Raw genomic sequence first — 22,958 nt, forward strand, 5'->3', positions numbered from 1 at the left:
CTTTCCCCTTTTTCCTCTTTTTCTCCTTTCTTTTCCCATTTCCCATTTTCCCATTTTCCCATTTTCCCCCACTATTTCCCATTTTTTTCCCACTATTTTCCATTTCCCCACTATTTCCCATTTTCCATTTCCCTTCCCCATTTTCCTTTTCCCTTCCATTTTCCTTCCCCATTTTCCTTTTCCCTTTTCCTTCTTCCCCTTTCCCTTTCTCTTTTCCCTTCCCCTTTTTCCCCTTTTTCTCCCTTTTCCCCCCCATTTTCCCCCTTTTCCCCTTTTCCCATTTCCCCATTTTCCCCCATTATTTCCCTTTTCCCCCCATTTTCCCTTTTTCCCCCATTTTTCCCCTTTTTTCCCCATTTTTCCCCACTTTTTCCCACTATTTCCCACTATTCCCCTTTTTCCTTCCCCTTTTTCCTTCCCCTTTTTCCTTCCCCTTTTTCCTTTCCTTTCCTTCCCCATTTTCCTTTCCTTCCCCATTCTCCTTCCTTTTCCTTTTCCTTTTCCTTTTCCTTTTCCTTTTCCTTTTCCTTTTCCTTTTCCTTTTCCTTTTCCTTTTCCTTTTCCTTTTCCTTTTCCTTTTCCTTTTCCCTTCCCTTTCCCATTTTTTCCTTCCCTTCCCATTTTTCCCTTCCCTTTCCCGTTTTTCCCTTTCCTCCTCCCATTTTCAGGAGTTGTGGGAGGTTTTGTGGGAAAAATCAACTTTTTTCCATCACAAAGGGAGAAGGAGGGGCTGGAATTCGGCTGTCGGCAGCTCCGGGCTGACATTCCTACGGACAGGAATTCCCAAGAATCGGAATTGAGCAAAACCCTTAAATAATCACCCAAAATTCCAAAATACTGGGAAAAAATCCAGCTGGAAAATCCCTTGGAGCGTCTCCTGGTGCGGGATATGAGGAAAAACCCTCAGGTTGTCCCCGGGGGGGTTTGGAATCGGAATTTTTCCCTGATATTTTTAACGGGAATGGGTTTCCAGCCCTACTTCCCTGCCCTCATCCCAATCCCAGCACACAAAACACCAGGATTTGTCCTCCTGGATATATCCAGAGAAATCCCACGGAATTTCCAAACCTCCCTGAGCCTGCGCCGACGCGCCCGGAGAGCTCCTGCCCGGCCGAGCCCGGAACGAGCCGGGAAACGAGGAGCTAAAAATAAACCCGGAGGGAAAAATTCCTTTATTGCGCCGTAGAGCTGCGGCCGGATCGGGTTCAGATGGAATAAAAGCGGGAATGGATCCAATATTCCCCGTTTTTGCCCCGGAAAAAGCCGGGGCTGTCACGGCTCCGACGTCGGCGCCGTCCCCGATTGTGCCGGCCGTGACGGGACGAGGAACGTTCCGGAAGATTTCACCCATTCCGAGCGGGAATCGCGTCTCCTCCCGACGCGGCCTTTGCTGTTATGGTGGAAAAATCCCGCTCCGACGAATCCGGGCTTGACGAGATCCAGTTGAAATCCCACACGGGTTTCCACCCCCGCCGTGTGGGGTTTTCCCTCTCCTCGGGGACACCAGTTTTCCTTGGATCTCACAACTTTATCCCTGGATATTTTGTTGTCTCTTGGCGCCCGCATCACCGAGAGCCTTCCTCGCGGAATTCCTCCTCCTCTTCCCGGTTTTCCCGGCGTGTCCGAGCCCTTGCCGCTGGCCGGGCTTCCCAAGGCTCCTGACGGAGTCGTTCCTTACAGAAATGTCACCGTCCCCGCTTTTGATTGAAATCCCATAAAAAAGAGGTGGAAAAGGTCGGAGCTCCGGGCGCTCGCTCCTGGATTGAGGTCAAGCATGGGAACGCGGCTTCCGGACCTCGGGAATTGTGGAGGTCACAGGACGCCCGCCTGCCCTGGGGTTCCTGGGCTGGGCAGGGGTGAGGGAGGTGCTGAGAAGCTTTAACTGGGTAATTCCCGATGGGAAAGGCGATTCCATCCCATCTCCGAGGAGATCCGTGAGGAGAACCTGAGGATCTCCAGGATCCGCCTTCCCCTCCGTGCTGGGAGCGACGGGAGCCAAACCCTCCCCAGAACCGGGGCTGCTTTGGGAGAACAACGGCCCCAAATCCCACCCCATTCCATTCCCACCATCCCAGGGTGCTCCAGCTTTTCCTTGGACACTCCCAGGGATTCTCAGGGAATTCTCTTCCCCACCCTCCCAGCTGGGAATTCCTTCCCAAGCTCCTCCATTCCCAGCTCTCCCAGCCTGGCATTGGATCCATCCCCATCCCGACTCCTCTCTGGGAAGGAATTTTGGGATCCAGGAGCTTCCCCGGGAATTCAGGACTCCAGGAAGGGTCTCCCTTCCCTTTTTCCATCCCCTGAATTCCATCAAAATCCTTGGGAATGGACCCCGAGTGTCCCTCATCCCGGAATCCTGGAGTGCTTTGGGATGGGATCCATGGAGCTTCAGTCCCATCCCCCTTTTTTTCCCCAGGGGAAGAAGAACAGGATGATTTGGGAATCCGGAGGCTGCAGCGAAGTTTGATCCCAACTGGCACCGCCCTCCTGATCCCAGGAGGGATCGGCCCCTCGCAGGCGGTGCCGGAGCAGCCCCAATTCCCGCTGGGATGGAGATCCTCCGGGATCCCCATCCCAACCCAAGTGGAGCCGCCCAGAGTGGAGAGCTCGGGGATCCCTCCCACCCTCAGCTCCTCCCCAGGGGGACAATCCGGGTTCGGATCTCAATTCCTCCTGGGAAAGGATCAAATTTGGGAATTGCTGGGGGGGGACAGAAGCGGCCGAGCCCGGGATAAATAAATAATCACGGAATTTATTCCCGGCCAGAGCAACAGGCCCGGTTTTAACGCAGAGCCAGGAAAAGCTGACAGCAGCAGGAAAAAAAGCCTTTTCCCCACCAGGCCACCCCAAATCCTGAAATTCATCCCTCAAATGCAAACGCTGGAGCCCATCCTGAGGATGCAGCAGGATTAACCCAGGTGAGACACCTGGAATGTCCCCAGCCTCTCCGGCGGGAACGGGATGATCCCAGGGCCGCTCTTCCCAGAGGAGCTGATGCCCTATTTCCTAAAATCGCGGAATTAGGAGGGACCACCAGGATCATCACGTCCAGCTCTGCTTTCTGCAGCCACGGGCTCTGGCAGAAGCAAGTCCTGGGCTTTATTCCCAGGATGAGCGTTATTCCCGGGATGAGCGTCGCATCCTTCCTGCTCCTCTTCCAGGATGAGGATCTCCGGGATCATCATTCCAGCCATTTCACCATGTAGGGCCCTTCCAGCTCGTAGCCGATCTTCCTGTAGTAATTCCTGGTGCCGACACCTGCGAGGAGAGGAACGACGAGGTTTTAATTCCCTGGGAACGAAGCTGGAAAAGCCAGGCCTGGGCAGGACAGGCTCTTCCATGGAGGAACGGCGCTGGAAGGAGCTCGGCCTCTCCAGGCCGGAGCGGGGGCGTTCGCTCGTTAGCAGCTGGACTAATTAGTGCTGTTCAGGCAGGAGCTGCAGCTGCTCCCTCCGCCCTGGACCGTGCCCCGCGTCCTTTGTGTCGGGAAAAGCCGTGAGCTCCGGAGGGAGAGGAACCGGCCCGGGAGAGAAACGGGAAAGGCGAACCCCGGGCACGACAAAGGCGAAGGGCCCAGCTGCGGGATCGCTGCCGGGAGCTGAAGGGCCCTACAGCCCCCGGAGCCGTTCCCCGTGCTCCGGGAATGAGCTCAGCTCCTCTCCAGGCGCTCGAGTGGGCGCAATCCAATTTCCTCCTCAAGCAGGACGGCTCCGAACGTTCTCCAAGAGCCTCTTCCCTGCCCAGGGGAGCTTTTCCCGCAGGGAAGGCGGGGCAGGCCCGGCTCTGCATCCTTCCCACCTCAGCTAATTACTCACAGGTGCAATAATTACTCATCGGGGAGGGAGGAGGGATTCGGCATCATCGGCGGCGCACGATGGAGAGCACTCGGCTCTCCGGCAGGAAGAGCAGCCCCTCTTTCCTCTCATCCCTCTCCAGCCTTCCTGGAAACTCCGGGGCTTTCCAGGAATCACTGGAACGGGCAGGGAATGGCCCGGGAACCCTTTCCTGCCCATGGCGATGCCCCGGGGCTGCTGGGACGGGTTTGGTTAAAATGCCCCCCAGCTGTTTACTGCATACGCATTTCAGCCGTCCTGAACAGTTTAAAATCCAAAACAATTCCCATCCAGCATTCCCATGTTCCGGCCCATGACGGGGCTTGGACCTGGAGGGGCTTTAAGGTCCCTTCCAACCCCATCCACTCTTGGGTTCATCCCACGATTTCAAACTTAAAGTTTGGAAAAGGGACCTGAAACCAGACCTGAAATGTCCTCGTGCCCCCCATTCCAGCAGCTGGGAAGACCCTGGAAAACCACAAGGAACCCCAAACTGGGGAACACCTGAGCAAATTCCCTTTGGGAATTTGTCCCAAATGATGTCACAGCAGAGCCCGGACCAAGAACAACCCAGATGGACCCAAATTCACTCCGCTTTTGGAGCCTGAAACCAAGGAAAAGCCTCAAAAAAGCAAACACATCCATTCCCCTCTTCCTGACCTCCACCTGGAAGGGTTGGGATCCCTGCTTGGAGTAAACCACGACCTTAACCAACATCTTGCCCAAAAAACATCCCTTGGGATCATCAGCGGAGCAGCTGGGGTACGAAACACGAATTCTGGCTCTGGAAGATCATCCGCGACCCCAAACAAGTTGGGAAAAAGGGTCAGCAACACCTCAGGCTGAAGGACAACCAAATGATTCAATCGATGGTTAAAAACACCTCCATCAGAGCTTGAAACAATTCCCCTCTTCCCTCTATCCCTTGGAAAAGCGAGGGGTTTGAAGGCAACATCTCAGGGTGCTTCCATGAATCCCTGAGCCATTCCGAGGCAGGAGCTGGGTGCCAGCTGTTCCTCTCTGGGTCCGAGCCATCGATGACACTGCCGTGTCCCCGTGTCCCAAGGTTCCTAATGTCTCCATCATCATCCCAACCCTGCTCGTGGCAGGAACTTCTTCCACCAAATGTCCTTCAGCGGGAAGGTTTTCCCTGGAGATGCCTGAAGGAGGCCGAGACTCTGTGGGAAGCCTGGACTGGAGCAGGGATCTGCGTCCCCATGGAGAGAGCGATTCCAGAGGCCAGAGCTGGAGAAGGAACCTCGGAATGCTCAACACTCCTGGAAGGTCTCCATGGCACAGGATCTCCTCCCAAATCTTTTCTGCTCTGATTTACCCCAAACACGCCCCAGAGCCGGTGGGACCTGTCCATGCAGAACCCTTCCCATGTTTTCCAGGGAAAGGAAACCCTCCCAAAAATATCCCAAAAGAGCTCTCCTGCAGGATTGACCAAAACCTTGGCTTTCCAAGCCAGAACTGGCCAAATTCCCCACCCTGCAGCTTTAGGAGAAGGATTTAACGATAAACATTCCGCATCCAACCGCGGCAGAGCTCGGGCTGAGCTTGGCAGAGCGGGATTCATCCAGGCCCAGATCCAGGAGAAGGACAGAGGCTCCCATCCCACCTGCCTGGATGCAAACCCACGGCAAGGAGCGCTCCTGGAAGTTCTCCATGGCGCAGGATCTCTTCCCAAATCTTTTCTGCTCTGATTTACCCCAAACACGCCCCAGAGCCGGTGGGACCTGTCCATGCAGAACCCTTCCCACTGCTCCAAGCTGCACCTGTGTTTTCTAGGGAAAGGAAACCCTCCCAAAAATATCCCAAAAGAACTCTCCTGCGGGACTGGAAGAGTAAGACCAAAACCTTGGCTTTCCAAGCCAGAACTGGCCAAATTCCCCACCCTGCAGCTTTAGGACAGGGATTTAGCGTTAAATATTCCGCACCCAACCGCGGCAGAGCTTGGGCTGAGCTTGGCAGAGCGGGATTCATCCAGGCCCAGATCCAGCAGAAGGACAGAGGCTCCGATCCCACCTGCCTGGATGCAAACCCACGGCCAGGAGCGCTCCTGGAAGGTCTCCATGGCACAGGATCTCCTCCCAAATCTTTTCTGCTCTGATTTACCCCAAACACGCCCCAGAGCCGGTGGGATCTGTCCATGCAGAACCCTTCCCATGTTTTCCAGGGAAAGGAAACCCTCCCAAAAATATCCCAAAAGAGCTCTCCTGCAGGATTGACCAAAACCTTGGCTTTCCGAGCCAGAACTGGCCAAACTCCCCACCCTGCAGCTTTAGGAGAAGGATTTAACGTTAAACATTCCGCATCCAACCGCGGCAGAGCTCGGGCTGAGCTTGGCAGAGCGGGATTCATCCAGGCCCAGATCCAGGAGAAGGACAGAGGCTCCCATCCCACCTGCCTGGATGCAAACCCACGGCCAGGAGCCAGGGGAGGCTTTTTGGAAGTGTCCCCTCCCCACCATCTTTGAGTGACACATCCTCTGACGATGGTGAATTTAATCCCCTATTGGGAGCACTGGAATCGTGGCGAAAGCTGCTGATAAACCCCCAAAACCTGGAATTCGTATCCCAGAAATTAATTAAATCCATTCTGGAAGCCTGCCTGGAGCAGGGGACGGAGGGAAGTGGCTCAAGCACCGGGGATAAACACGGCCCGCAGGGACGGACACAAGCACGGGACCGCGGCAGAACCAGCCCGTAAATCCATAAATCCATAAATCCCTGTCTCTGCCTCAGCCCTGCCGCGCTGGAATGCCGACAAGGCTTCCGAGTATCCTCCAAGATCCCTCGGCCACGGCTGGCCGGGCACGGGTCTGAGTGGAAATGAGGTTGTTTTCAGCATCATTAACGACCTGCTAATCGTTCACAAAATTTCTGCGGCAGAGTCTTGCCGAGACACACGAGGGACTCCATCTCCACGTTTTTCCTGGGCAACCACCGGAATCTTCTCCCGGGATGAGGAGTCCGGGGCGCATCGTGACTCACTGATTCCTTCCCCCTCCAAAATATTCCAGGGATAACCTGAGCTGGCTGAGCTTGGCCAATGCCTCAGCCCACGGAGGTGCCAGCTGCGGTTTTCCAGGTTTTTCTGGGAGTAACCACCTGGATCAGGGCTTTGCCTGTGGAAAAGGGAGCCTGGACATCCCAGGTGGACACCTGGATAACCTGCGGGATCGCCGGTGAGTAAGGCTGTCCTTCAAGGGTGCTGGGAAAAGGATCAGCCAACAGGACAGGAAACAGTTTTTCCAGAGAATCTGTGGAATCCTGTGTTCCTGTGGAACTGGATGGGATTTCAGGACCTTTCCCACCCAAAGCATCCTGGAATTCCATGGGAGAACCATGCGACATTCACCAAAATGCTACAGAATTCACCCAGAACGAGCAGCGAGTCTCAAGCCAGACACAGGAATTTGGGATGGCCACAGGGATTTGGGATGGCCAAGGGGATTTGAGATGGGCCAAGGGGATTTGGGATGGCCAAGGGGATTTGGGATGGCCACAGGGATTTGGGATGGCCAAGGGGATTTGGGATGGCCATGGGAATTTGGGATGGCCAAGGGGATTTGGGATGGCCACAGGGATTTGGGATGGCCAAGGGGATTTGGGATGGCCACAGGGATTTGGGATGGGCCACGGGGATTTGGGATGGCCAAGGGGATTTGAGATGGGCCATGGGGATTTGGGATGGGCCACGGGGATTTGGGATGGCCAAGGGGATTTGGGATGGCCAAGGGGATTTGAGATGGGCCATGGGGATTTGGGATGGGCCACGGGGATTTGGGATGGCCAAGGGGATTTGGGATGGCCACAGGGATTTGGGATGGGCCACGGGGATTTGGGATGGCCAAGGGGATGTGGGATGGCCATGGGAATTTGGGATGGGCCACGGGGATTTGGGATGGCCACAGGGATTTGGGATGGGCCACGGGGATTTGGGATGGCCAAGGGGATTTGGGATGGCCATGGGAATTTGGGATGGCCAAGGGGATTTGGGATGGCCACAGGGATTTGGGATGGGCCACGGGGATTTGGGATGGCCACGGGGATTTGGGATGGCCACAGGGATTTGGGATGGGCCACGGGGATTTGGGATGGCCAAGGGGATGTGGGATGGCCATGGGAATTTGGGATGGGCCACGGGGATTTGGGATGGCCACAGGGATTTGGGATGGGCCACGGGGATTTGGGATGGCCAAGGGGATTTGGGATGGCCAAGGGGATTAGGGATGGCCACAGGGATTTGGGATGGGCCACGGGGATTTGGGATGGCCAAGGGGATTTGGGATGGCCATGGGAATTCGGGATGGCCAAGGGGATTTGGGATGGCCACAGGGATTTGGGATGGGCCACGGGGATTTGGGATGGCCAAGGGGATTTGGGATGGCCATGGGAATTTGGGATGGCCAAGGGAATTCGGGATGGCCACAGGGATTTGGGATGGCCACAGGGATTCGGGATGGCCATGGGAATTCGGGATGGCCACAAGGACACTTGTGGAAATTCCAGGGTTTGCTTCAGAGCGAGGCCTCACTCTTCAAGCTGGCAGCACCAATTTATGAGCTGAAGGGTCAAATCCAGGCTTTCAATCCATGGAAATGTAGGAAAATAGGAAGAGGGAGGATTTTTTTCCTTGCCTGTTGTGTTCTGGATTCTGATGGAAGATCCTTTGAGTTTGGGAATTGGAGCTGGGAATGCGCAGCAGCTCCATCCACGATTCGCTGTGAGCTTCCTTTGGCATTTCTGCTTCCCACAAGGCTGGGATTTATCTCCAGGGAAAACACGAGGCTGTTTCATGTGAATCCAAACAAATCCCCCGCCGGGAACAGGAACAACGGGGAACAAGCAAAGGATCGGAGATAACCCACAACTGCCTTATCAGCACCGAGGAAATGGGGGAAAATCCCACTTCTTAGCACATTGGAGCAATCCTGGAAAGGTTCTGAATTTAAGGAACCAAGGAGCGATCCCTACAGCCAAGATTTTTTGATTTAAATCAGAGAATTGGCAATGTGTTTTCCGGAAGTTCCTGAAGATATGAGGAGATAAAAATCCTTGGAAAATAAGGAGATTTTGGAAACGCTCCCCAGTATCGCGGGATGGTTTGGGTTGGGAGGGATCTCAAAGCTCATCCAGTTCCATCCCTCTTCCCTCTTCCACCATCCCAGGTTTTTTCCAAGCCCCATCCAGCCTGGCCTTGGACATTTCCAGGGATCCAGGGGCAGCCCCAAATTCTGGGAAACCTGTGCCAGGGCCCGATTCCCTCTGAGAAAACAGGAATCCGGTATTATTTATTTAAAAGACAATTAAAACCCCATTTAACGTCACTGGATCCGCTTTAAACCGGAGCTCTGGAAGCGATTTTTGATATTTTTTCCCAGCCCACGAGCGCCGGGGTCTGAAGCTCTTCCCCGCAGAGCGACTCTCAGTGGGATCGATATTCCCAGAGGGATTGAATCCAGGGACGGGAGAGCCACAGCAGCCACCAGGAGCTAATTAGGGCCGTGACTGAGCCACGTCCTGACGCACTCACACTCCGCTTCCACCGGCGCCGCGGGATCACGAATGATGATCCCAAAATGAGAATCCTTCCTAAAACCAGCAGCGGAGTCAAACCCCGGCTGTGCCCGACCCCCGCGCCGCCGTCTGTTGGAGCCGCGGGAGGAATCCGCCCCCAAATCCTCTGGTTTTTAATGGCAAATACAAGTTGGGATTTGTTTTTTATATTTTTTTCCCCGCTTTTCCTGCTGGGAATGCTTCCCGGAGATTCTAAATTACTGTTTTCACAGCCCCTGTGTCTGGCAGCGAGGCTCTGTCACGGCACGGCCCCGAGCAGCCACGATCCCGCGGCTGGCTAATTTGAAACCACGGATTGTGATGGAAAAGGAGCGCTGGGAAGTCTGGGTGTCGTTCGTCAGCTCAACAACGGAAAAACACCGGCGGCCTCGGAGGTCCCAGATGGGATCGCTCGTGACCCCCGATCGGGGGGCAGAAAAACTGGGATGTACCCCCGGAATCGCCTTCCAGCATCCCAAAAATCCCTGCTCCACTGGATGGGAATGTGGAGGTGCTGAACCTTCCTAATAGGGCTGGATTTGATGGGATCAGGGAGAAGCAGGACATTCCTGAGGGGGCTGGATTTGGGAATGTGAAGATGCAGAACATTCCTGATGGGGCTGGATTTGATGGGAATAGGGAGAAGCAGAACATTCCTGATGGGGCTGGATTTGATGGGAATGTGGAGAAGCAGGACATTCCTGATGGGGCTGGATTTGATGGGAATAGGGAGAAGCAGGACATTCCTGATGGGGCTGGATTTGATGGGAATGTGGAGATGCAGAACATTCCTGATGGGGCTGGATTTGATGGGAATGTGGAGAAGCAGGACATTCCTGATGGGGCTGGATTTGGGAATGCGGAGGTGCAGGACATTCCTGATGGGGTTGGATTTGGGAATGTGGAGATGCAGGACATTCCTGATGGGGCTGGATTTGGGAATGTGGAGATGCAGGACATTCCTGAGGGGGCTGGATTTGATGGGAATAGGGAGATGCAGAACATTCCTGATGGGGCTGGATTTGGGAATGTGGAGATGCAGAACATTCCTGATGGGGCTGGATTTGGGAATGTGGAGAAGCAGAACATTCCTGATGGGGCTGGATTTGATGGGAATGTGGAGAAGCAGGACATTCCTGATGGGGCTGGATTTGGGAATGTGGAGATGCAGAACATTCCTGAGGGGGCTGGATTTGGGAATGTGGAGAAGCAGGACATTCCTGATGGGGCTGGATTTGATGGGAATGTGGAGAAGCAGAACATTCCTGATGGGGCTGGATTTGATGGGAATGTGGAGAAGCAGGACATTCCTGATGGGGCTGGATTTGATGGGAATAGGGAGAAGCAGAACATTCCTGATGGGGCTGGATTTGGGAATGTGGAGAAGCAGGACATTCCTGATGGGGCTGATCCGACTTCTCACCCAGAGAAATAAAACCAGGGAAGAAGCCACAGCGCCTGAAAAGCGTTTTTGGGAAAAACCCACAAAATAACGGAAGGCAGGATTACAGGACAGATTTTTGGAGGCCGAGTCTGCAGGTGAGACCCATCCCAGAGATTCCAGATGGGGAGATTCCGTCTCATTGATCCCTTCATGATGGAATCATCGTTTCCTTACTGCTCACACGGCCCCGCCCCGACCCCGCATCCCCAGCTCCAGGGAAAGGCAGAGCTGGCGGATCTCCCACCTCCAATCCCAGCAAAATGAAATGTTTAGGAGGGAATTCCGTAACTCCTGCGAGGATTTAAGGAATTGCTGCCGTGGTGCGGCCGTGGAGCATCACGAGAGACGGGGACAGGGCAATGTGTCTGCTCCTCACCCCCAAATCTGCCCCAATTCCAGCGTTTGGGAGGTTTTGAGGCTTCTCCAGAGGTTGTGGTTGGAATATCCAAGGCGGGAGATGGATGTGGGATGAGTCACCGAGCATGTGAGGAATCCATGATCCGTCTTTTTTCCCTGTGGGCTCCGGGATGATAAACTCAGCAATGCCGAGAGCCAGCCCATCTCCTCCAGCAGGGAATCACAGGGTTGGGAAGGACCTTGGAATGTCCTTATCCATGGGCAGGGACACCTTCACTGCCCCAGGCTGCTCCAGCCTGGACTTGGACGCTTCCAGGGATCGGGCAGCCCCAAATTCTCTGGGAATTCTGCGCCAGGAATCCACTTCAGGTGGCTCCGAACGCTCTCAAAGTGACACTGCTGGTCAAAAAGGAGCAGGAGGGGAAAACCCTCCACGGCTTCTCTGGTTTGGCTTTGTCGCCCCTCCGGACAGGAGGGCTCCTGCCTGGACTTCCCATCCCTGGGAGTGTCCAAGGAAAGGCCGGAGCAGCCTGGGACAGCGGAACCTCATCCAGAGGGTGGGACAAGGGGGCTTTGGATTCCCTCCCAGCCCAAACCATTTGGGATCTGGTGAGCTCCGAGCCCGGGCGTTCACCCGGGGCAGCCCCGAGGAGAGGGGCAGGGAGCAGCAGCTCCACCTGGATCCCGGCAGATCCCTGGGAAGCTCTGATGTGACGGAGCAGGAATTCAGAGAGTTAAAATAAATGAATCCCAGCTCCGGATGGTTTTTCCCAGCTCCTGGGGTGATCCCAAGCTGGAGCTGCCTGACATCACCAGGAACTCCCAGAATTAACAGAAATTAATCCCAGCTTTTCCAAATTTCTGTTCTGAGCGGAGCAGGCAGGGAGCACCCCGGTCCTGGGTGGATTTTCCCGGCTCCTGGGGTGATCCCAAGCTCCTGACACCACCAGGATTTCAGGGAGTTAAAATAAATCATTCCCAGGTTTTCCAAATTTCACCTGCTCTGCTGTTCCGAGCCGAACACCCCAAACTCTGGATGGTTTTTTCCAGCTCCTGGGAGCTCCTGACATCACCAGGAATTTACAGAATTAAGATCAATCAATCCCAGTTTTTCCAAATTTCTGTTCCGAGCGGAGCAGGCGGGGAGCACTCCAGCCCTGAATGGTTTTTTTCCAGCTCCTGGGGTGATCCCAAGCTGGAGCTGCAGCTCCTGACATCACCAGGAATTCAGAGAATTAAAATACATCCATCCCAGCTCTTCCAAATTTCTGTTCCGAGCGGAGCAGGTGGGGAGCACCCCAGCCCTGTGTGCTTTTTTCCCCAGCACCTCGATGTTTTTTTCCCAGCCCTGGATGTTTTTTTCCTGGCTCCTGGGGTGATCCCAAACTGGAGCTCCTGACGCCACCAGGAATTGAGGGAGTTAAAATACATCAATCCCAACATTTCCAGATTTTTGTTCTGGCAGGGAGCACTCCAGCCCTGGATGTTTTTTTCCAGCTCCTGGGGTGATCCCAAACTGGAGCTGCAGCTCCTGACATCACCAGGAATTCAGAGAATTAAAATACATCCATCCCAGCTCTTCCAAATTTCTGTTCCGAGCGGAGCAGGTGGGGAGCACCCCAGCCCTGTGTGTTTTTTTCCCCAGGTCCTGGATGTTTTTCCCCAGGTCCTGGATGTTTTTTCCCCAGGTCCTGGATGTTTTTCCCCAGGTCCTGGATGTTTTTTCCCCAGCTCCTGGATGTTTTTCCCCAGCTCATGGATGTTTTTTTCCAGCTCCTGGTGTGATCCCAAACTGGAGCTCCTGATGCCACCAGGAATTGAGGGAGTTAAAATACATCAATCCCAGCTCTTCCGAATTTCTGTTCTGGCAGGGAGCACTCCAGCCCTGGATGTTTTTTTCCAGCTCCTGGGGTGATCCCAAGCTGGAGCTGCAGCTCTTGACGCCACCAGGAATTCAGAGAATTAAAATACATCCATCCCAGCTCTTCCAAATTTCTGTTCCAAGCGGAGCAGGTGGGGAGAACCCCAGTCCTATGTGCTTTTTTCCCCAGCTCCTGGATGTTTTTTCCCAGTTCCTGGGGTGATCCTAAACTGGAGCTCCTGACGCAACCAGGAATTGAGGGAGTTAAAATAAACCAATCCCAGCATTTCCAAATTTTTGTTCTGGCAGGGAGCACCCCAGCCCTGGATGTTTTTTTCCAGCTCCTGGGGTGATCCCAAGCTGGAGCTGCAGCTCCTGACATCACCAGGAATTCAGAGAATTAAAATACATCCATCCCAGCTCCTCCAAATTTCTGTTCCGAGTAGAGCACCCCAGCCCTGTGTGGTTTTTTCCCCAGCTCCTGGATGTTTTTCCCCAGCTCCTGGATGTTTTTTCCCAGCTCCTGGATGTTTTTCCCCAGGTCCTGGATGTTTTTCCCCAGCTCCTGGACGTTTTTTCCCCAGCTCCTGGATGTTTTTTCCCAGCTCCTGGATGTTTTTTCCCCAGCTCCTGGATGTTTTTTTCCCCAGGTCCTGGATGTTTTTTCCCAGCTCCTGGATGTTTTTCCCCAGCTCCTGGATGTCTTTTTCCCAGCTCCTGGATGTTTTTTTCCCCAGCTCCTGGATGTTTTTCCCCAGCTCCTGGATGTCTTTTTCCCAGCTCCTGGATGTCTTTTTCCCAGCTCCTGGATGTTTTTCCCCAGCTCCTGGATGTTTTTCCCCAGCTCCTGGATGTCTTTTTCCCAGCTCCTGGATGTTTTTCCCCAGCTCCTGGACGTTTTTTCCCCAGCTCCTGGATGTTTTTTCCCAGCTCCTGGATGTTTTTTCCCGGCTCCTGGGGCGATCCCGAGCTGGAGCTCCTGACATCACCTGCTCCTCCCGCCTCCCATCGAGGACTCCATCCCCTGCTCCTTCCCCTGCGCGCACTCGCCCGTGAGGCGTCCCTGGCCCGCGGCCACCTCAATTTTCCCCTTGACAGCCCCCGAATGGCACCGGGCCGGCAAAGGCCGCGCTCTCCCCGAGCATGGAAATGAGCTCCGGGCTCCTCGGGAGGCAGCCCCGGCTCGCTCCGAGGGGAAGGCGAGCAAAGGGCGCCGCTGGATCCCGCGGGAGGGGAATTCAATCTGGGCCCTTCTGCGGGAGATAAGGACGCAAAGCTGCCGGGACACGCCACGGCCGGCTGCTCCCGCTGGCAGCGCAAACAGATAACGCCGGCGGACGTCAGCGCGGCGCCGGAGCTCTTCCCGGGATTTACTGAGCTGGGCTTCGGTGATGGAGAAGGAACTGGCAGCTTTGAGACTGTCCCTGGCCCCAGAGGAGCCCCGGCACCTTCTCCTGCTCAATCCCAGTCTGGATTCCCTGAATCCCAGTCTGGATTCCCTGAATCCCAGTTTGAACTCCCTGAATCCCAGTTTGAACTCCCTGAATCCCAGTTTGGATTCACTGAATCCCAGTTCGGATTTGCCAAATTCCAGATTGGCTTCCCAGTTTGGATTTGCTGAATCCCAGTTTGTATTTGCTGAATCCCAGTCTGGATTCACTGATTCCCAGTTTGGATTCCCTAATCCCAGTTTGGATTTGCTGAATCCCAGTCTGAACTCCCTGAATCCCAGTCTGGATTTGCTGAATCCCAGTTTGGATTCCCTGAATTCCAGTTTGGATTTGCTGAATCCCAGTCTGAACTCCCTGAATCCCAGTTTGGATTCCCTGAATCCCAGTTTGTATTAGCTGAATCCCAGTTTGAACTCCCTGAATCCCAGTTTGGATTCCCTGAATCCCAGTTTGGATTTGCCAAATTCCAGTTTGGATTCCCTGAATCCTAGTCTGGATTCCCTGAATCCCAGTTTGGATTTGCCAAATTCCAGTTTGGATTCCCTGAATCCTAGTCTGGATTCCCTGAATCCCAGTTTGACTTCCCTGAATCCCAGTCTGGATTCCCTGAATCCCAGCCTGGATTTGCTGAATCCCAGTTTGGATTTGCCAAATTCCAGTTTGGATTAGCTGAATCCCAGTTTGAACTCCCTGAATCCCAGTTTGGATTTGCTGAATCCCAGTTTGGATTTGCTGAATCCCAGTTTGGATTTGCTGAATTCCAGTTTGGATTCCCTGAATCCCAGTCTGAACTCCCTGAATCCCAGTCTGGATTTGCTGAATCCCAGTTTGGATTCCCTGAATCCCAGTCTGGATTCAACGAATCAGGGATGCAGAGGAGAGCCCTGGACAATCCGTGGGATACAATCACGGAGATGGTCTGGGCTGGACGGGACCTTTATGGATCGTCCCACTCCAACCCCAACACCTTCCACTATCCCAGGCTGCTCCAAGCCCTGCCCAGCCCTTGGACACTCCCGGGGCAGCCACAGCTTATGTGGGAATTCCAGCCCAGGCCCTCCCCACCCCCGCAGGGAAGAATCCCTTCCCAATATCCCACCCAAATCCCCCTTTTCCACTTCCACAGCCATTCCCTGTGCCCTGTCCCTCCAGCCCTCATCCCCAGTCCCTCTCCAGCTCTCCTGGAGCCCCTTCAGGCTCGGGAAGGGGCTCTGAGCTCTCCCTGGATCCTTCCCTTCTCCAGGTGAACATTCCCAGCTCTCCCAGCCTGGCTCCAGAGGGACCAGCAGGGTTTGGAGATGGGAAATTCCCGAGTGGAGCCGGCAGCCATTCCCAGGCCGGGAATTCCGGGAGGGGATCTGGAGCCCGGCACCATCCCGATGGAATCCTGTGAGATTCCGGAGCTCACATTCCACGCGTCCCGGCCACTCGGGATCATCCCGGTGACATCCCGACATTCCCGGTGGTGGCACAGGGGCCACCAAGCCCCGCCAGGAAGGACGGTCCCTCAAGGAAACCCACCCCAAAGGCACCGGGTTTGTCATTTCAGGGAATTCTCAAGGAATCCTGGATCTCTCTGGGTCCCTGGAATTCGAGGATGACACCGGAAGCGCTCGGGGGGGAACACAAAGGATCCGGAATATTCGGATTTTTGGGAGCGCATCCGGTCGCTTGGGAGAGGCGGGAGCCAGCATTCCCAGAATTTCCGAACTTGCTCCCGCATTTCCCACACGCAGCCCCGGTGCTGCTTTGAGGGAGCAGCTGGAAGTGTTTGCTCCGGGATTGGGGTCAGATGGGGTAATTATGGGATGTCAAGCCTCAAAGGCAAAGCGAGGCCAGAGGAGCCGTCACGGAGACGACAGGAAAGGTTTTCGGGACAGAGGATTGTCCTTGATCCACCTTCCCCCGGATCCGGAGCTCATTCCGCCATTCCTCCTCCCCAGCTCGAGGAACGGTGGAAAACCCACGGGAATTTCATGGGAAGGAGCGAGGAAAACGAGATCCTTAAATCCTTCATTTAAGATTTCCAGGAAAGACAAGAGCATTTCCTTCTAAATCCCTGGAAAATGTTCCCAGCGCCGATCCAAACCCACTTCCAAATGCTGGGAATTCCAGATCCTTGGGAAGGAAATAATTAATCTGATTTCTGAATAATGCTCAACCAATGGAAGGAAGGAAGGAGGGAAGGAAGGAAGGAAGGAAGGAAGGAAGGAAGGAAGGAAGGAAGGAAGGAAGGAAGGAAGGAAGGAAGGAAGGAAGGAAGGAAGGAAGGAAGGAAGTGTCGGAAGGAAGGAAGGAAGGAAGTGTCGGAAGGAAGGAAGGAAGGAAGGAAGTGTCGGAAGGAAGGAAGGAAGTGTCGGAAGGAAGGAAGGAAGTGTCGGAAGGAAGTGTCGGAAGGAAGTGTCGGAAGGAAGTGTCGGAAGGAAGGAAGGAAGGAAGGAAGTGTCGGAAGGAAGTGTCGGAAGGAAGTGTCGGAAGGAAGGAAGGAAGTGTCGGAAGGAAGTGTCGGAAGGAAGTGTCGGAAGGAAGGAAGGAAGGAAGTGTCGGAAGGAAGGAAGGAAGGAAGGAAGGAAGGAAGTGTCGGAAGGAAGTGTCGGAAGGAAGGAAGGAAGGAAGGAAGGAAGGAAGGAAGGAAGGAAGGAAGGAAGGAAGGAAGGAAGGAAGGAAGGAAGTGTCGGAAGTGTCGGAAGTGTCGGAAGGAAGGAAGTGTCGGAAGGAAGTGTCGGAAGGAAGGAAGGAAGGAAGGAAGGAAGTGTCGGAAGGAAGTGTCGGAAGGAAGGAAGGAAGGAAGGAAGGAAGTGTCGGAAGGAAGGAAGGAAGGAAGGAAGGAAGGAAGGAAGGAAGGAAGGAAGGAAGGAGGGAGGGAGGGAGGGGGGAGGGAGGGAGGGAGGGAGGGAGGGAGGGAGGGAGGGAGGGAAGGAAGGCTCCATATTCCATAAGGATTCCCCACATTCCTTATATTTTCCACACCTCGTGGACCAGAGGATAGGACTCTGAAATCGTTTCATTTGGGTTTGGGAGGGGTTTTGAAAGGGGCAACAAGGAGCAAATTCGGGTAAAACTGAAAGTCAAAAACAGCCCCAAAAACCACCCAAAAAAACCCCACAAAAGGCAGAGCAAACACCCGGCAATTCCAGCTGCTGGCAAATGGAAAACCAGGGATCTCAGAGCTGGGGATAATGCAGCGATGCCTCCAGGGTCTCCCGTAGCTCCCAGCCGGAATGCCGATCCCGAGCTCCCGCCCCGCGGCACAAAGGCGCCGCTCGAGCAGAAAATCACCCGAAATGAGCAGAGAGATCCACAAAACCTCGCTGCCGCTGCCGCTGCCGAGAGGGGTTTGGGCAGGGCAGGGGGCACCTCCTGCTTCCTGCCGGAACAGCTCGGAATCCCGGGAAAAGGGCCCCAATCCCAGCTCCTCACTGGGAATGTTCATCCTCCGTGGGCCAGGGAAAAATCCGGATGTGTTTTGGGGCGAGGATGGACCTTGAGATCTAAAGGGGTTAAAAATATCCAGGGGGAAAAACATCCAGGGATAACGGGATCCAGGGAACATGGGATCCAGGGAAAACAACATCCAGGGATAACGGGATCCAGGGAAAATAACACCCAGAGAAAACAACATCCAGGGATAACGGGATCCAGGGATAACGGGATCCAGGGAAAATAACATCCAGGGAAAACAACATCCAGAGAAAACATCCAGGGATAACGGGATCCAGGGATATCAGCATCCAGGGAAATGGACAAATCCACTGGACATTAATCCAGGAATTCCTGGATTGCAAACGCACAGGAAATTTGGGATACGGACACAACAAAGGCCACGCTCAGAGCCTGGAGAACAAGATTGAAACCCTTAATTATTCCCATGGAAGGGAAGAACGTTTCCTTTTAAATTCCTGGAAAAAATGTTCACAGCTCTGATCCAACCCCACTTCCAACTGCTGGGAATTCCAAATCCCCCGGGAAGGAAATCCCCGGGAAGGAAATAAATCTGATTTCTAAATAATTCCCACCCAATGTAAGTTCAGAAATTGTGGATCTGGGGGAAAGGCAGGCAGGCAGGCAGGCAGGAAGGAAGGAAGGAAGGAAGGAAGGAAGGAATCCCAAGGATTCCCCACATTTTCAACTCCCGTTCCTACATTTTGTGTAGGATTCGCCTTCATGTAAATATAGACAATATCCATATGGATATAAAGACTTCCTGCCAGGACACTTTGGAGAATCCCAACTTCTTGCTTAAGGACAGCCGATATTCCTGCTCTTTCCTGCCCCAAAATCCCAATTAATCCAACACCAAACGCGTTTCCAGAGCTGTCACGTCATCAACCCTCCAGAATTTAGGCCCGTCCTGAGCCAGAGGCTCGCACACAGCAGGAATTCCCTGCTCCAGGTTTACCCCTGGCTCCTCCCAGATCCCAGTGATGAATTCCTCTTCCAGAGGCCATCAAACATCCGAGAGCCAATTCCTTATTTCCACTCATCCGGGGCCACTTCTCTCATCAGCGGCCTTGGGATTGGCATTCCTAAAAACAACAGCTCCAGGATGGAGGGAATACCCCGGGGAGCCTTCCCAGAGCCCATCAATCCTGGGAATCTCCTCATCCCGGAGCCCGTGTCCCGGTTTCTCCGGTGATTTATTCCCCCCGGGGCTGTTTACGGAGGAAGCGAGGCCGCTCCGGGCTGCCCTGGAGCTCTCCCTGTGATTTACGAGGAGCTTCTTCCAGCTTCTCTCCAAGGAAATTCTCGGTTCTGGGGGGATTTAACAGCCTGGGATGCGGCTGAAATTCCAAGCTTCCCTTCCCAGCTTCCCTCAGCACAGGAACTGGGGTGTTCCTGGAGTCAGACACCAGAATGAGCCATCCCACATCCCAGAAAAAACATGGAATTAGTTAAATTTCTCCTCGGGATGGCAGATTCCTGCGGGAATGCCAAAGATTTGAGAGCCTGGAAAAGCCCAGCATTCCCATTTTTTTCAGGACTGTGACATCTCCTGTGGTTTGACATTCCCAGGAATAGCCAAGGACTTCGGAGCCTGGAAAAACCCCTCCACGTCCTGGAATTCTGGGATGCGATGGCACCTTCTGTGGCTTCGCGTTCCCAGGAATAGCCAAGGATTTGTGGGATTAGAAGAACCCTCCACGTCCTGGAATTTTGGATTGTGGCACCTCCTGTAGCTTTGCATTCCCAGGAATAGCCAAGGATTCAACCAAGGATTTGTGGGATTGGAAGAACCCTCCACGTCCTGGAATTTTGGGATTGTGGCACCTCCTGTGGCTTTGCATTCCCAGGAATAGCCAAGGATTCAAACAGGGATTTGTGGGATTGGAAGAACCCTCCATGCCCTGGAATTCAGAGCCACGCCAACGTGACCCCTCTGCTCCTGATCTGCACCAGGAGGCAACCAGGGATTACTCCATTCCCATCTCCAGCTTTGGATCCGGGGATTTCTCCATTCTCCAGGTTTGGATCCAGGGATTTCTCCATTCCCATCTCCAGCTTTGGATCCAGGGATTTCTCCATTCCCATCTCCAGCTTTGGATCCAGGGATTTCTCCATTCCTCTCCAGGTTTGGATCCAGGGATTTATTTCTCCATTCCCATCTCCAGGTTTGGATCCGGGGATTTCTCCATTCTCCAGGTTTGGATCCAGGGACTTCTCCATTCCCATCTCTGGGTTTGGATCCAGGGATCTCTCCATTCCCATCTCTGGGTTTGGATCCGGGGATTTTTCCATTCCCATCTCCGGGTTTGGATCCAGGGATTTCTCCATTCCCATCTCCGGGTTTGGATCCAGGGATTTCTCCATTCCCATCTCCGGGTTTGGATCCAGGGATTTCTCCATTCTCCAGGTTTTGATCCAGGGATTTCTCCATTGTCCAGGTTTGAATCCGGAGATTTCTCCATTCCCATCTCCGGGTTTGGATCCAGGGATCTCTCCATTCCCATCTCCGGGTTTGGATCCAGGGATCTCTCCATTCCCATCTCCGGGTTTGGATCCAGGGATTCCTCCATTCCCATCTCTGCGTTTGAATCCAGGGATTTCTCCATTCCTCTCCAGGTTTGGATCCAGGGATTTCTCCATTCTCCAGGTTTTGATCCAGGGATTTCTCCATTCCCATCTCTGGGTTTGGATCCAGGGATTTATTTCTCCATTCCCATCTCCAGGTTTGGATCCAGGGATTTCCCAGCAGGAAGATAAAAATTCCGGAATCTCACCGCTGAGGGGATGGAGAAGATTGTTCCCAAAATCCTCCAGAGCCAAAAGGAAAACCAGCTCAGGGGAGCGAGGGAGGGAGGAGATTCCAATGGGAACAGCTGGAGATGCCAGGAAATGTCAGGATTTCCCTCTCCTCCCCATTTTCCACCCAAATTTCCCTCCCTCTGGATTGAGGAAAACGCTTCCAAACCGGCGTCAATCCCGGGCCGTGCTCAATGATCAGCCGGAAAATCCTGGATTTCTCTGGGCTTTTCCAGCTTCCCAAATTCCTTCCCTAAAGGCGAGCAGGACCCAACCAGCCGCAGGACTTGGAGGTGGAAAAGGCATTCCAAGATCCTCTTTTCCAAGCCCTTGGAATGACGATTTCTGCTCGTTTTTCCCACAGGGATGAGCCTGAAACGTCGCCCAAACCCCTCCACGCCGTCCGGCCCCAAAATTCCCTATTTTTCCTTCGGGAAAAAAATCATGTTCTGCTGGAAATGCAACTCTGAACAGGCTCCCGTGTTAAAAATTCCACCTCAGACGCCAAAATTCCGCCCTCTGACGGAGGAAAAGCTCCTGGCTGTGTTTTTATTCCGGATAAAACCCCCGGGAGCGCTGGAATTCAGCATCTCCAAGGAAACAGCCGGAAAACCTGAGGATCTTGGAGAAATCGCAGGATTTTGTGTTTGGCACTCCAGAGATCACAAATGGAATCCGGGTGGAATTCCCGGTTCAGACTGACACCGAAGAGCACCAGAAACTGGGAAACCACTGGGAGACGGAATCACGGAATTCCGGAATCCAGGTGGAATTCCCAGTTCAGTCTGACACCAAACATCAGCAGAAACTGGGAAAGGACTGGGAGAAAAAACCATGGAATTCCAGAATCCGGGTGGAATTCCCAGTTCAGACTGACACCAAACAGGAACAGGGAAATCACTGGGAGACGGAATCATGGAATTCCAGAATCCGGTGGAATTCCCAGTTCAGACTGACACCAAGCAGGAATAGGAAAACAACTGGGAGACGGAATTATGGAATTCTGGAATCCAGGTGGAATTCCCAGTTCAGACGGACACCAAGTAGGAACAGGGAAATAACTGGGAGATGGAATTATGGAATTCCGGAATCCAGTGGAATTCCCAGTTCAGACTGACACCAAAGAGCACCAGAAACTGGGAAAGGATTGGGAGAAAAAACCATGGAATTCCAGAATCCAGGTGGAATTCCCAGTTCAGACTGACACCAAACATCAGCAGAAACGGGAAAGGATTGGGAGACGGAATCATGGAATTCCAGAATCCAGCTGGAATTCCCAGTTCAGACGGACACCAAACAGGAACAGGGAAACAACTGGAAGACGGAATTACGGAATTCGGTGGAATTCCCAGTTCAGACTGACACCGAAGAGCACCAGAAACTGGGAAAGGATTGGGAGAAAATACCATGGAATTCCAGAATCCGGGTGGAATTCCCAGTTCAGACTGACACCAAAGAGGAACACGGAAATAACTGGGAGATGGAATTATGGAATTCTGGAATCCGGTGGAATTCTCAGTTCAGACTGACACCAAGCAGGAATAGGGAAACCACTGGGAGACAGAATTATGGAATTCCAGAATCCAGCTGGAATTCCTAGTTCAGACTGACACCGAAGAGCACCAGAAACAGGGAAACCACTGGGAGACGGAATAATGGAATTCTGGAAGGGCTTGGGTGGGAAAGGAACTTAAATCCCACCCCATTACAACCCCGACACCTCCCACCATCCCAGGTTGTTCCAGATTTTCCTTGGACACTTCCAGGGAGGGAGCAGCCACAGCTGCCCTGGGAACAAGCAGCAAATAAATTCCAGAAAATCCAGAATCCAGGAAATTCCCTTGGAGCACCCGGCTCCCCCTGCACGTTGTCCCCACTCTCATGCTGACCCTCATCCAAGACCCATGAAAATCCCAGGATTTTAGCTCTGATCAGCGCCACGGATCCAAGCCGTGGATTTCTGCTTTTTGGGGATTTTTTGGTGGGGCAGCAGAAAATGAGAATTTTTTTTCCCAAAAAACCCCTCTGGATCGGAGCTCTGCCGTTAAATCCCCTAAAATTCTTCCGGCAACAAGAATTCCTCTGCCCGTCATTCCCCAAAATTGTAATCTAGATTAAATTATTGTATTCCAGAGGGGGGAACAGCTCCCCAGGGAACGGCAGCATTCCCAAGGCTCCAACAGGGATTGCTGGATCCCCGATATTCCA

General features: G+C 53.6%; 1 protein-coding gene across 1 annotated transcript in view; it reads right to left on the bottom strand.

Annotated features, from left to right (window-relative positions):
• Nucleotides 1–2,732: 2,732 nt before the first annotated feature.
• Nucleotides 2,733–22,958, bottom strand: part of ELP3 (elongator acetyltransferase complex subunit 3) — a 107,702-nt gene continuing 87,476 nt past the window's right edge. Inside the window, exon 15 of the mRNA XM_038132552.1 lies at nucleotides 2,733–3,258. Coding sequence (XP_037988480.1) covers nucleotides 3,182–3,258 — 77 coding nt within the window. The 3' untranslated portion in view covers nucleotides 2,733–3,181. The remainder of the gene's footprint in view (nucleotides 3,259–22,958) is intronic.

The sequence above is a fragment of the Motacilla alba genome, chromosome 3 (assembly GCF_015832195.1).
Source record: "Motacilla alba alba isolate MOTALB_02 chromosome 3, Motacilla_alba_V1.0_pri, whole genome shotgun sequence".
Taxonomy (NCBI): domain Eukaryota; kingdom Metazoa; phylum Chordata; class Aves; order Passeriformes; family Motacillidae; genus Motacilla; species Motacilla alba.